A 14,253-nucleotide genomic window follows, 5' to 3' on the forward strand; every position below is an offset into this window, starting at 1 on the left:
AACACTAATTAATAAATTTTTATTAATTATTTTAAATAATTAGCACACTATACATTTATTTACATTAATAAATAATTACATTTTTTATTTTTATTCGTATATAATTCTTACATCATTTATTTATTTTTTATTTTTTCTTTCATTTTTCTTCTAGTTATAGAATAATTATAGGAAAAAATATGCAAAAATTTTGAACCTGAAACTGTAACCCAAAATAAATAGAATTTAATTATTATATATTATTAATATAAATTTTTTTATATAATTAACTAATTAAAAATTAGTCTTAAGATGATTTTGAAAGTAGTTATGATGGAAATATCAAGAATGACTATCTGTGTGGTAATTATAAATTCAAATGAATAAAACACATGCATTTACGGGGGGAAATGTATATATTTTCTTTTTAATGAAGTTTCTTATCATTATATTTATATACTATATATCTATATTTATATTATACTATATATAAAAGAATGAACATTTTTTTTACCTGTTTTTGTGTCTAAATTTACTCTTATGATTATTCTGTGAATTACTGATTTTTTAAATATTTTTTTTATATAAATTTCGCTCTAAAAATTACTCAAATCCTTTAATTAACCATCACTATTATATAATTTTCACCATCTCAATTTTTTATTTATTATTTTATTTACTAAAACAAAGTTTCTCTTTTCCTTTATTTAAATAATAAAGAATTTATCTATCTATAATAAACATATACTACTAATTGAAGTACTTGCTTTTTATTTTTTATAGGATTACTTTCTATTAGAAGAAAAAATACACGTGGTCTTTGTAAAAAAAACTCCTTTTTTTCAATGTACCATTTTATTTTATTTTTCACTTACTTTTCTCACTATATCTATACTAATATATAAAGGAGATACTACTTTTAATAATTACTTTTGATTTTCATTTTTACATGGATCATTTTATCCTTTGTTTATTTTTCATAACTCTCTAAAACTACCTTTTCTTATGAGTAATTTCTCATTTTTTTATTATTCTAAAACTACTATAATTATTTATAAAAATAATTATTTTTTTTCTGTTTTCTATGCTAATATATAAATACTAATATATAAAGAGGATATCACTTTTAATAACTACTTTTAGTTTCCATTTTTATCTTTAGTTTATATTTCATAACTCTCTAAGACTATTTTTTCTTATGAGTAACTTTTTATTTTTTTTCCTTTTTTCTATTTTATTCTAAAACTACTATAATTATTTATAAAAATAATTATTTTTTTCTTTTCTTATGTTAATATATAAAGAATATCACTTTCAATAACTATTTTTAGCTTCTATTTTACATAAATTATTTTATCCTTTATTTAATTTCCATAACTTTCTAAAACTACCTTTTTTTATGAGTAACTTTTCATTTTTTTTTTCTATTTTATTCTAAAACTACTATAAATATTTATAAAAAAGAATTACTTTTTTCTTTTAATATAACGTAGAAAGTATCTTTTTTCTGCTAGTTTAATATTAAGCAAACCCCGTTAAAAGTTTCTTATGCCCTTTCCCTCCAACAAATAATCCTACCAACTCTCCTTATTTTCTTATCTCTTTCCCTTTGTCTCGTTTATTCTTCTTGTCGTTTTTCCATCGCATTCCAAAACTCTCCGTTTCAAAACAAAAGCAATATTAACAATAGTTAAGGTGGTCGTGATCCTCAACCGCAGAACCATGATGCGGTTTGTGATGACAAGCTCCAAAGATGTTTCCATGTTCTTCATCTTCGTGTCCTTGGCTTTCATGAATTGCTTTCAACACTTTGGATCCAACGCTCAACCCATTCCACAAGAAGAAGGTATGCACTTTCCATTTTACTCTTACCATGATTTTTGTGTGTGTGTGTGTGTTAATATCACTATGTTTGATTGATTGCTACAACGTGTGAATTTTGGAAACTCTTTTGTAACTTCCCAAACTGGCCCTTTTGTTTCGCTTCTCTTTGAAAAAGTGAAACTGCCTTTTACTTTACAAACTTCCAACCTTTCTCACTTGTGCTCCAAACCCAACTTCCACTATTTGGTTCATCAACTTGCATGGCTACTTGTGGTTTGTTTGGATTGGTGGTGGGAGATTTAAAATTATGGTGGCACCTTGAAAAAAAATTGAAACAATTATGTGTTACTTTGTTTTCGAAGTAGAAAATATCTAAACTGATTTTGGTAAAAGTGAAGCCAAACCAAACATCCTAATGGTATTCTGTTAAAAGATCCATAAGGAAATCCCCAATGTCCATGTTTCTTCTTCTTCTTCTTTTTCCTGATCCCTCTCTTCCATTAACATTTATGTAGTTTTGTTTTGGAGGAGGTTGTGTTTCTAACTTGCTAAAAAAATTAAAAATATATCTGTTTGGTTTCTTTGATCTATGAATTCTTATTAGCAATGCTAGATTCTTCATCATACTTTAATTAATCATTCTTCATCATACTTTTTTAATTTTCTAGGATTATTTTGGCTCCGGTTGAAAGTGAGAAGGATTAAAAAAATTGAAATTTTAATTGAAACAGAAAAGAGAAAGAAAATTATCGTTATCCATGATTTCTCTTATGTTTATTTTCTTTCCTTTCATTGAAACTTAGGGACTTGAATCTGGGTTTTCTTTCCTCTCATTAAACAAGGGATTTGTACCTGGATTCTGGATTTTTTTTTTATTATTTATTTTTATTTTGACACTGTCGTGATTTTTGGAATGTTTTGGTATCCAATGTAATCACGACAATTACTCATTACTACGTGATGTGAGGTTGCCTCGTCTGTAAAGTACAAGAGGGGCCACATTATTATTTTTAATTCTTTACAAAGGGGGAGCATATTTTTTATTTTATTTATTCGATATTTATCTTATTATTAAGGAGACCCTTGTTTGCAATTGCTTTTATAATAGATGGATCATGCAGTTGAGATAGGACATATATTTATAATTTAAGGCTGAAATATATGTACAACACATAATATTACAGCTGTTGAGCAAGCTACAAGTTTGAAAATTGCTAAATAAGTGAGGGAAAATTGGTAATATAACATGCATGTGATTGTTGTCTAGATGTGTGCAAGTCAAAGAAAGTGTGGCAGATCGAATTTTAAATTTTCTAGAATTTTATCCTTTTAGGGCAAAACAATAGCTTCTCCCAACACATGATTTAATTTTATTTCTTTCACCTTTGAGTAGTGACAGAGATGTTCCACAGGCTGAAACTGTGCCACCACTAGTTATTAATTAATTAGCATGCCAATAATTAATAGAGAAATGACACTTTTACCACCATGTGCATTAATTAGTAGCAATAACATTTCGCAATTCTATTCACATTTCACACGCGAAAGAGACTAAACATACTATTTGGCACATAAAAATCGTGGCAGCCATAGGAGAAAATAAAGAAAAGTGAAGTAAATTGTGATAGAGTTAGGTATATGCTAGTCAAATTTTGTGTCAATACGCTCTAAATGTTCTTTTCTCCTTAGGATAAACATGGCATTACTTGTCAATGCAATAATGTGTCATATGATTAGTATCCCTTAAACCACACGATTCTTCATCTTAAGGTTTAATTATGTTTATTGTGGACGTCACGTCGATCATGTTTGTTATGTGTATTATTGACGGTTGTTATAATAATATTGATTTAATAGGACTAAGATGCTTCACGGGGTTCATTTGAGAAGCTTTGACAATTTGGAATATATATATATATATAATTTATTTATTTTTTTCATGGAAAAAGTTCAATTTCTCATATTATATTGTCCGCCATGTATGACTTATTGGTCAAATTATGAATAAAAAGGTAGCATCGTGCTCAAATTGTTAAGGCTATATATATTGACTAGAATTGCAACATATGAGCCAATGCATATGTTTACTAACTAAAGCTTTTGACTTTGCTAGAGTGTTTTCTTGTTAAAATGAGTAGGTCACAATCTAGAATTTACTAAAATTGACATGGTTGGAATTTACTTATAAGTAAAAAATAAATAAATAAATAAAAATAAAAAAGTGATTTTACAATATTAAAAAAATTAGTTATATACATTAGATTTTATTAATTTATAATATTTAAAAAAAATTTGTCTTTATTACAATTATCAAAAGAAGTAGTGCAATTGACATATCATGCATTAAAGAAAATTTTTTTTAGAAAGAGTATTACTAAATGAAATAAAAATAGTGAAAATTTGTTTATAATTAACAACAAAATATGTGTTTTTGTTTTTTAATAATAGAAAACAGAGGGAATATAGTTTGACATCCGATCTTCTTTTGAAAGAAGTTATAGATTCTCTTAAAATTGGCCTAATAATTTTTAAATTACTTAAATAAAAATATTTGGGATGGGGATGGTTAAGACATAAATGTTTGTTTTTACTAATATTTAGTACTCCTAGATTGATTATGGTGATGTCAGAAAGATTTGTTTGGGAGGCTACGAGATTATCTCTTGGATTTATGTTAATCAGTGGTTAATCCCACTTGTCCCACTCCCATGTGATGTGAAGAAGCACTTTGACATTCTTTTGTATATTTTAAGAAGTTTGATTAAATTAATTGTCTCATGTGATGTGAAGCACTTTCATATTTTATTTCAAAGAAAGTTTGATTAAATTAAGACAAATACGAGATGCATGTAGCCTAAACTATTTAATTTTCCTTTGCAGTGAAATTACTAGGAGCAATATCAGAGAAGCTAGAGAACGTGAATTGGAAAGTTACAGAACGTTCCTGCAACGGTGGTGGAGGATTTGATAACAGGAAAATATCAAGGGATCAGGATCAAATCATAAGGAATGTCACGTGTGATTGCACTTTCAACAATAACACCATTTGCCATGTGACATCCATGTAACCATTTTTCATACCCTCTCTTGCTACTTACTATATGCAACTTGGACATAAGTTGTTATTCACGGTGACACCAATAGACAATAGGGTTCTGGGAGAGTTAGAGAAAACAAATGAATTTCTTTTTAGAGTTAATCACTTATATACTGCTAGTGTAAAATTTTTTTATACTGGTAATTAATTATATTTTTTAATGGTGTCATATTACTGTTAAAAATAAATGTGTTTACAGTGACATAGTACAATTAAAATATATAAATTAGTTGTCAATATAAAAAAAACTTTACACTGACAGTATATAAGTAATTAACTCTTTTTTTATGATGAACTAATGAAATTTTTACTCATAACCTCTTTACTAGAGTGGACTGTAACACTCCTTTTAAATAAATAAATAAATAAATAAAAAATCAGTTTATTGAAAATTACATTTTGTGAATTTCACATCTTATTTAATATTATTTCTTATTCTAATTACAAGTATCTTAAGGCAAATAATCAAGATAAAGAAAAGTAATTAATAAGGTTACTTTTAATTTATTCTATCATAAATTTAAGTTTTATTTTAAGTACACCCTTTATTAAGGGATTAGTGTATTTAATGTTAGTTATAAGTGAATACATACATAATAAGAAATAAGGTTAATAATAAATAAAAGGTATATAAGAAATTTAACCTAAATTACTTAAAAAATTAATGACTATTGCTTATAATTAAGAGTAAAGAAAAATTTAATTTGTTGCTTATAATTAAGGTCGAAAGTAGGAAGTTTCTTCTGATTTAGTAACAAGACTACTAAATTTTTTTTATTTTCAACAAATAATAGAAAGTATTATTAGCAAGTGAGTGTTAGAATGAATGTGGATAGTATTTTTCTTTGAAGAATATTCATTTGAGAATTCTAATTCAAAAAATTGGTTATGATAGTGCACTCAAGGGTATCAATGTATCTGGACCATTACCCGATGAATTTGGAAATCTAACTCATCTGAAAATACTGTAAGTTTTATAAATTCTTTTTCTCTCTTACTTTTCATGCATGTTCACAATGTTGTCACTGTCAAAAGATATTGAATATAGATTAACCATAAACTTAATTGTTATAGGTGAATTGACATAACATTAGTATGCATTCTAGTTCTTTCATATGAAAGTGAAACATTATTAACTTCACCAAATGCAAAGGAATCTACATAGAAATAACTGAAACTTTTATACTGAGCAGTGATCTCACTCGGAATTATCTCAATGGCTCAATTCCAAAAAGTCTTGGACGCCTCTCTTCACTTGTCACTCTGTAAGTCATCACTACCTTTGCATCTTTGTTTTTTTATCTTGCTTGCTCTGTTTGTAACTGTGAGGCATTTTCTTCATTTGTTAACTGAGATTGAGAGTGGTTTTCTATTTTTACCGAGTTTAATTTTCATACATGGTAAGTATACAGATTTTTAGTTTTTCACACATACAACTAATTAGAAATCATCACCACAGAAGTGTCTTAATATATTAAACAACCTATAACTGGATGACGGCATAAAAAACTTTTATACTAATAGATTAATAGTGCATTGAGTTATTATTTTTTTTTTCCCAAGTGGGGTTTGTACGATTTGCCATGTAACATAATTCAAATCTTCAATGCACAATTGTTACCTTGTTTCAGATCACTTTTGGGAAATCGACTTACTGGTTCAATTCCCCCAGAAATTGGTGATATGGCTAGTCTGCAAGAACTGTAAGCGTTTGAGAAAACTATGATGTTAATTGATTAACATTGGAGGTGGAATAAATATATTTGTAATCCATGTTCACAGGAACTTAGAAGATAATCAACTTGAGGGAACTCTTCCCCCGAAGCTTGGAAATATGAAAAACTTGGAGAAATTGTGAGACCATTTATTTCATTTTAGTAACTTTATTTGGAGTACATTATCAATTTCAATCATTAATTTGTCTCTTTGATGCACAAATTATCTACAATTTCAATATTTCATACTGTTTACTCATGCATGTCTACCTCCTTTTTTTTTCTCACTTTTTTATCTAAATGAATCTGCAGACTTCTTTCTTCAAATAATTTCACAGGGACAATACCAGAAGCATATGGAAAACTAAAGAATCTCGCTCAGTTGTGAGTGACATGATGTGATACAATTTCTTTTCCTCATTTTATGTCTTTGTTGAATTGTGAAATAACACAACATTTTCTGCAGTAGGATAGATGGGAGCAGTTTATCTGGGAAGATACCTAGTTTTATTGGGAATTGGACCAAACTTGATAGATTGTGAGTCCCAATCTTGATTCATCCATAACATCTTCTATGTTGAAGAATGAAATAATATTTTACTATCATATCATGCTTAACTTGCATTGTATTATCTGAGAAAATTTTCTTTTGGTAGGGATTTGCAGGGCACATCCTTGGAGGGCCCAATTCCTTCTATCATATCTGACTTGACAAGTTTGACAGAATTGTGAGTAGTTTCTCCTTTTAAGAAATTCCAGATTATTACATTTTGTCTGCATTTTAGGAATGCAATTTTCAATCAAGTTCTGCTCAAGGATAAAGTTGCTAAAGCTTAAGTTTTAGATCTACCGACAAAAAAAATATTGTTATTAGTTTTTATAAAGTAAAATGGTCTCCTATGTTTGCAAAAAGACAACATATATCTTTGTTATTTAAAAAAAATATATATCTCTCTTAAAATTTACTTTATATTTTTGGGTCGCTATATAGGAACTTTTCATTGATTAAGCATTTATATATCAGGAGAATATCTGATTTGAAGGGACCAACTATGACATTTCCTAATCTGAAGAATTTGAAACTCTTGATAAGACTGTGAGTTGAAACCATCCCTGCTTTTACCTGAAGAACAATATAATTCACTCAGGCTTTTATCATTTGATTTATATTTATTTCTGTAACCCAGGGAATTGAGAAATTGCTTAATCACTGGTCCAATTCCAAGCTACATTGGAGAAATAGAAAACTTAAAAATTCTGTAAGTTTCATCAAGGGTATATTACTGGCTATATATGCTTTAAGTTGTTTTATCTACTTGTTTACCAATCTCATTATTATCTATTTACATGTTTGGTTTAACGCCTACAAGGTAAGATCCATTCCACGACAATTAAGAAGCAAAAAAATCTAGCTTATGCGTCTTTCCAATATTTGGACGTCAAAATCTCATCACACAAACACATCTTGGACGTGCAAGCAAGCCCACACTTAATTTTATTTTTCAAACACATAAAAACAAGAGACATGTGAGTCTGCTTGATATATTTCTCTTATCTGGCCCTCACTGAAATGCTAGTATAGTAGTAAAGAAATCTCAGTTCTGTTTTTAATCCATAGGAATTGAACTTGGTATGAAAGAAGTTACAACAATTCATGCTCACTGTTCAACCAACTGAGCTAGACACCTTTGGTAAAGGAATTTGGTATCACAATGGTTAATGAGAGAAGTTAAATCATCACAAAATTAAGGATTTAGAAGTCACTACTTTGATTCCTTTATTATCTTCAAAGTTATAAATATTTTTCAAGACTTATTTTTAGATACTCTTCAGCTGTTTGTATAGTGTTTGAAAAGCTACTTTTGAACCATTGAACCAAAATCATTACAAATGGGGACATGTTCTTTTAGGTGATTGAGATTTGTTGGTTAGTTGGTTAGTTGAACCAGTAGAATGATAGTGTACAAAAACTAGGATGTGTGTATAAATTTTAGTATGCATCATCTTAGCAAATTATCAGCAATACAGTGTTCCAAAATGGCAGCAAAGAGAAAGATATTAAAAAATTATTGGAAACTTGAAATTACCTCTCCTTACATTCTCTTGTTAGAATTTTGCTATGGCATGTGCTATTACTTCATCATAGTAATCATCTCTTTTATCCTTTCAGAGATCTGAGCTCCAACAGGCTGACTGGTCCAATCCCAGATTCATTTCAAGACTTGGGAAAATTGAATTACTTGTAAGTGAACATTTTTATTCTACTTCCTGCAAATAATTTGATCTCAAGAATGCTGGTTACTTTTTCTTAATTAATTTTCCTCAGTGATATAATGAGACATATGTTCATGATGGATGCAGCTTTCTGACTAACAATTCTCTAAGCGGACGAATTCCTGATTGGATAGTGAACTTAAAACAGAATGTGTAAGCATATTTCCTTGAATTTTTTCCACCGCTTTAATTGCATACTTTAGGCTCACTTGTTGAAATTTAGCTTATACTATTCTTATGCTTAGTCTTGAGCACTCATTGAATTATGAAATTTAATCTCACTCTGTGTTCTTTCAGTGATTTATCTTTGAACAATTTCACAGAGACTTCTGCATCTAGTTGCCAGATTTTGGATGTGTAAGCTTCTTATTGTTTAAAAATTATTTAAGCATTTCATCTATATCATTACTAATTATGGTATTATTATTGAACAGGAATATAGCTTCCAGCCACTCTCCCTCAGCAAACACTTCGTATGTTCCTTCTTGTGTTCTAGTTTTAATTCTACATCAGCTTTGAATCATCTGTTGAAACTAACTTTCTATATTGTAGATTATCTTGTTTGAAGAGGAACCTACCTTGCTCAGGAAAACCCCGGTGTGAGTGTCTCTAGACTCAGAAAATCGATCATGTTTTCATAAACTATAATGCCTTTGTAAATGAAATTATGATTGTTTCATTTTGAAGAAACATGAGTGAGAGAATTTTTTTTTATTTTATTTTTTTCCTACTTTTCCATAAGTTATTCATTTTTAATAAAATATGTTTTTAGTCTCTTGAATTTAATATAAATATATTTTTGAATTCTCAAATTAATCTTTCTAATTTCAAAAATTCTTGTTTTAACTCCTTAAGTCACTAGTAACATGACTAAAAGTAACAAATTGAGACGGCTAATAAGAATTAGTTGATTTTAAATTTTTAATATAATATTTCTTTTAAATAGAAGACTAATAGATAAATTTTGTGTGATAATATTTGACATATTTGTTAACGATATTTAAGCAGAAGGGTGACAATAATATTTTTTAAAAAATTACAGAAAAAATCAATTTTTAATTTGAAGAATCAAAATAAATTTACCTAATATTAATAAAATCATATTTTAAGTGTTTTTTTTTTTTAATATGTGGTTCACTTACACCATGTCCCTGCAGTTCATTCACTGTTCATAAACTGTGGAGGATCTGCAATAAAGTCTGAGGGCAATGAATATGAAGCAGACCCCAGTCTACGTGGCATTTCAAACTTTGTTGCTAGTGATAGTGGCAAATGGGCTTATAGTAGCACCGGAGTATATCTAGGAAATGAAAAAGCTGATTATGTAGCAAAAAATCAGTTTTCTTTGAATATTAATGGCCCTGAATACTACCAAACAGCCCGCATGGCCCCTGTGTATCTTAATTACTATGGCCTTTGCATGCTGAACGGCAATTATAAAGTGAAACTTCATTTTGCTGAGATAGTGTTCTCTAATGACCATAACTTCAGCAGCCTTGGGAAGCGTGTATTTGATATTTCAATTCAAGTGAGTAATGAAGCAAACAATTTGTTGTTACTTTTTATTCCTTCTAAAGTTTTACTCGTATTTTATATCTGGTTCTCCCGATAAAACAAGAGTTCTGAAGGTAGATATCTACATTACTGTGTATTGACAGGGTATTAAGTATTTGAAAGATTTTAATATTGTGCAAGAAGCTGGTGGAGTTGGTAAAGGAATCACTAAGGAGTTTAAAGTGGATGTCGATAACAACACCTTGGAAATCCAATTAGCATGGGCAGGGAAAGGAACTAATGCCATGCCTATAAGAGGTGTATATGGACCTCTTATATCTGCCATCACTGTGACCCCAAGTAAGTAGTTTTCAAATATTAGTTTCCTCTAAATTAAATACCTTGGCTCTGTTTACATAAACTTATCCAAAAATACTTATAAGAAAGAAAAATATGAAGGAAAAATGAAATAAGCTAAAATTAGTTTATGCATAAGTTAATTATAGAAGTTCTTTTCTATTAACTTCTTCAAAATTTTATTTTTAACTCATGCATAAGCTAGTCTTAGCTTATAGAAAAGCTTATTTCAGTTTTTCTTCTTATTTAGCTCTCCTTGAAATGCTTCTAAAGAAGCTTATCCAAACAAACTCTTTGTCTTTTCATGTTCTGTAAGCATTTCCACTTTGTTGTAGACTTTAAAGTTATTAGACATGGGCTGACTACTCGAACAACTGTTGGAATTGTGGCTGGGGCATGTGCGATTGTCATATTGATACTCTTTGCTCTTTGGAAGATGGGTTTCCTTTGTAGGAAAGATCAAACAGACCAAGGTAAGATTTAAGTCCAAATTAAGCAGGCAGTTTCTGCCCTTATGATTTGGAATACAAGGTTCAGATTGGTTTGAAGTCAAACATGATGAATATACTTCTATCATAATCTTATAATGTAGTAATAGGTATGACTTTTATCTAACTATTAATATTAGATCATACAACAACATAAAATTTACTGCAAAGATCCAAATTATGGTAATTTTACGTTAACAGTTGGTTTCTCATAAAAAGAATTCTCCGATTTCTGATTTCTTTTTCTTTTTAATTTATAAGTTTTTTTTAATCTGAGTACCTACATCTACCTTGTTGCAGAACTTCTAGGTCTGAAAACAGGTTATTTCAGTTTAAGACAAATTAAAGCTGCTACTGATAACTTTGATCCAGCAAATAAGATAGGTGAAGGAGGTTTTGGACCAGTATACAAGGTATCTTTGGATACATTATTATTATCTTAAGCATTATGAAGGCTTTGAAATTAAAGCACTATTTTTATAAATGAGAACATGGCACTAAAGGACATTGCTATTCACAGGGTGTACTGTCAGATGGTGCTGTGATTGCTGTTAAGCAACTCTCCTCGAAATCAAAGCAAGGAAATCGGGAATTCATCAACGAAATAGGCATGATATCTGCTTTGCAGCATCCAAATCTTGTGAAACTTTATGGCTGTTGCATTGAAGGAAACCAGTTGCTGCTAGTATATGAATACATGGAGAACAATAGTCTTGCTCGTGCACTTTTTGGTAAATGTCTCATGCGCATCTTTTGTTGTGTGTACCCCTACCGAGTTAAAATCTAACTGAAAATATTAACTCTTCTTTTGTAGGTAAAGAAGAACAGAGGATGCACTTGAACTGGTCCACAAGAATGAGGATTTGTGTGGGGATTGCAAGGGGATTAGCTTATCTTCATGAGGAGTCAAGGTTGAAAATAGTACATAGGGATATTAAGGCAACCAATGTGTTACTGGATAAGCATCTCAATGCCAAGATATCTGACTTTGGTTTAGCCAAACTTGATGAAGAAGAGAATACACATATCAGCACAAGAATAGCTGGGACAATGTTAGTACTATGCCATAGCAGCCTAAACTTAATCACAATATATCTGTTGCTTGCAGTTATATTCATTTAATTAAACATAGAAATCCATATATTTCATTGTTTTGTGAAATCACTGACACAAGGGTACTGAATGTTCTCTTATCAGTGGTTACATGGCTCCTGAATATGCCATGCGTGGTTACTTGACCGACAAAGCAGATGTATATAGTTTTGGAGTTGTAGCTTTAGAGATTGTTAGTGGAAAGAGCAACACAAATTATAGGCCAAAGGAAGAGTTTGTATATCTCTTAGATTGGGTAAGTGACACTTTTGTGAGGCTTTTTTATTATATTTCAATATTTTCAAAATGTTTTTCCTTTTTCATCCATATCCAAGTTTTCATCCCATTAATCTCCTACTATAATAAGGATTGAAGATAATTTTATACATTAAATAAAAGTAGACATTATTATACTTCTCTTTACTTATATTATGCTTTCTTTTCTTGTTTCCTAGTGTTATGGTTTGGTTGAATTTCTAATACTATATGTTGCATCTATTTGAAGGCCTATGTTCTCCAAGAGCAAGGAAACCTTCTGGAGTTGGTGGATCCAAGCCTTGGTTCAAAGTACTCCAAAGAAGAGGTAATGAGAATGCTTCATTTGGCACTATTGTGCACCAATCCTTCTCCCACACTTAGACCACCTATGTCATCGGTAGTGAGCATGCTTGAAGGAAAAACTCCAATTCAAGCACCAATAATCAAACGCAGTGACAGTGCACAAGATGTAAGATTCAAAGCCTTTGAGATGTTATCACAAGACAGCCAAAGTCATATTTCTTCTGCATACTCACAAGATAGTATAGAGCAAAGAAGCAAATCAATGGGGGGACCATGGGCTGACTCCTCCTTATCTATTCCAAGTATAATCGATTATTCTTCAACCAATAAACTTGTTCCAAGTTCCAATGACGTGTGATTTCCTAGTTGGGGAAGTTGACTCATTGAACTCAAATTCTTGTGTAAAGGATATAAATAGTAACCATTCAGAGAATCAGAGTTATAGCAGCATACATACAAAAATTTGGTGTTGAAGTCAAACATCAAATTTCAAGTGTATAGAAGATTTTTCGTTGTTTAATATATATGGAGGTTTTAAGGCATTTCATGTGTTAATCTTATGTTAATGGCATTCAATTTGAGTTCCACCCCAACTGCCTTGCTTTCTTAGGCATTAAATGACCTCCATGGTTATAGCTAAATAAGGTTCAATTTATATCATATAAAACAATAAATACATGATTTTGGGCGGATGTTATTTTTTGTTAGACTTGGATGATTGAGGTATGTATGGTTACAATTTTGAAACTTGTAACTGATCTCGAATCCGAACGCAGTACTTACAAGTAAATCTCAATTGAATCAAAATTAGAAGATTTTTTTTCTTAAAATAGTTTAAAAAATTAACTCAACTTTCTAAAGATAGGATCACAAGCTTAAAAGTTCATCAAAATCTAGAAAAAGAAAATGAGTATAAGCTTAAAAATAAAGAAAAATTAACACCTTGAATTATGACTGCTAGAAATTTCCATAAGTAGGGAGGTAAATAAATCGTGTAGAAAATAGCCAAAAGAGAATACACCGGATTTCATGATGGATATGGTGTTGCTGAGTCAGAAAAATAGATGATGACTTAAAACTATGACTCATGTTTAAGAAACAAAAGAATCATCTTATCACTTTCGAAACAAATTTTGGAACTCATTGGGGAAAAAAAATTTAGAAATGAGAAAAAGAAGTATGTGCCTACTTGCAAGAAATGGCTACAGCTTTGGGGCCATGAACATTATTAGTAATTTATGAAGAGACAAATTAAAAACATTATTACATTAAAAAACAAATATCATTCATTTTAAAATATTTTTCAAATGCTCAAACTGCAGTCACAAACGGAAAGAGTAGTCAATTACATCAGCTGGTTACTCTTCAAGCT

The 14,253-nt window shown here is 29.8% G+C and overlaps 1 protein-coding gene across 2 annotated transcripts; it reads left to right on the forward strand.

The window, feature by feature from the left end:
* The first annotated feature begins 1,531 nt into the window (after window positions 1–1,531).
* On the forward strand, window positions 1,532–13,423 carry LOC109789185 (putative LRR receptor-like serine/threonine-protein kinase At1g53430). Of its 2 annotated transcripts, none has more exons than XM_083065550.1 (24): window positions 1,532–1,825; window positions 4,684–4,867; window positions 5,796–5,867; window positions 6,094–6,165; window positions 6,532–6,603; window positions 6,683–6,754; window positions 6,928–6,999; window positions 7,082–7,153; window positions 7,272–7,343; window positions 7,607–7,711; window positions 7,803–7,874; window positions 8,786–8,857; window positions 8,977–9,042; window positions 9,187–9,246; window positions 9,324–9,362; window positions 9,442–9,488; window positions 10,047–10,417; window positions 10,548–10,743; window positions 11,076–11,213; window positions 11,529–11,641; window positions 11,749–11,959; window positions 12,043–12,280; window positions 12,426–12,576; window positions 12,826–13,423. In XM_083065550.1, the coding sequence occupies exons 1-24, from the start codon at window positions 1,702–1,704 to the stop codon at window positions 13,237–13,239; spliced, it is 3,105 nt and encodes a 1,034-aa protein (XP_082921676.1). In that variant the 5' UTR covers window positions 1,532–1,701; the 3' UTR covers window positions 13,240–13,423. The 2 variants fall into 2 exon arrangements, with proteins under 2 accessions (XP_082921676.1, XP_020203672.1); XM_020348083.3 differs by having other exon boundaries at window positions 1,533–1,825; window positions 7,640–7,711.
* The last annotated feature ends 830 nt before the right edge of the window (window positions 13,424–14,253 follow it).

Source organism: Cajanus cajan, chromosome 10 (genome assembly GCF_000230855.2).
Source record: "Cajanus cajan strain Asha chromosome 10, NIPB_CcT2T_4, whole genome shotgun sequence".
Lineage (NCBI taxonomy): Eukaryota > Viridiplantae > Streptophyta > Magnoliopsida > Fabales > Fabaceae > Cajanus > Cajanus cajan.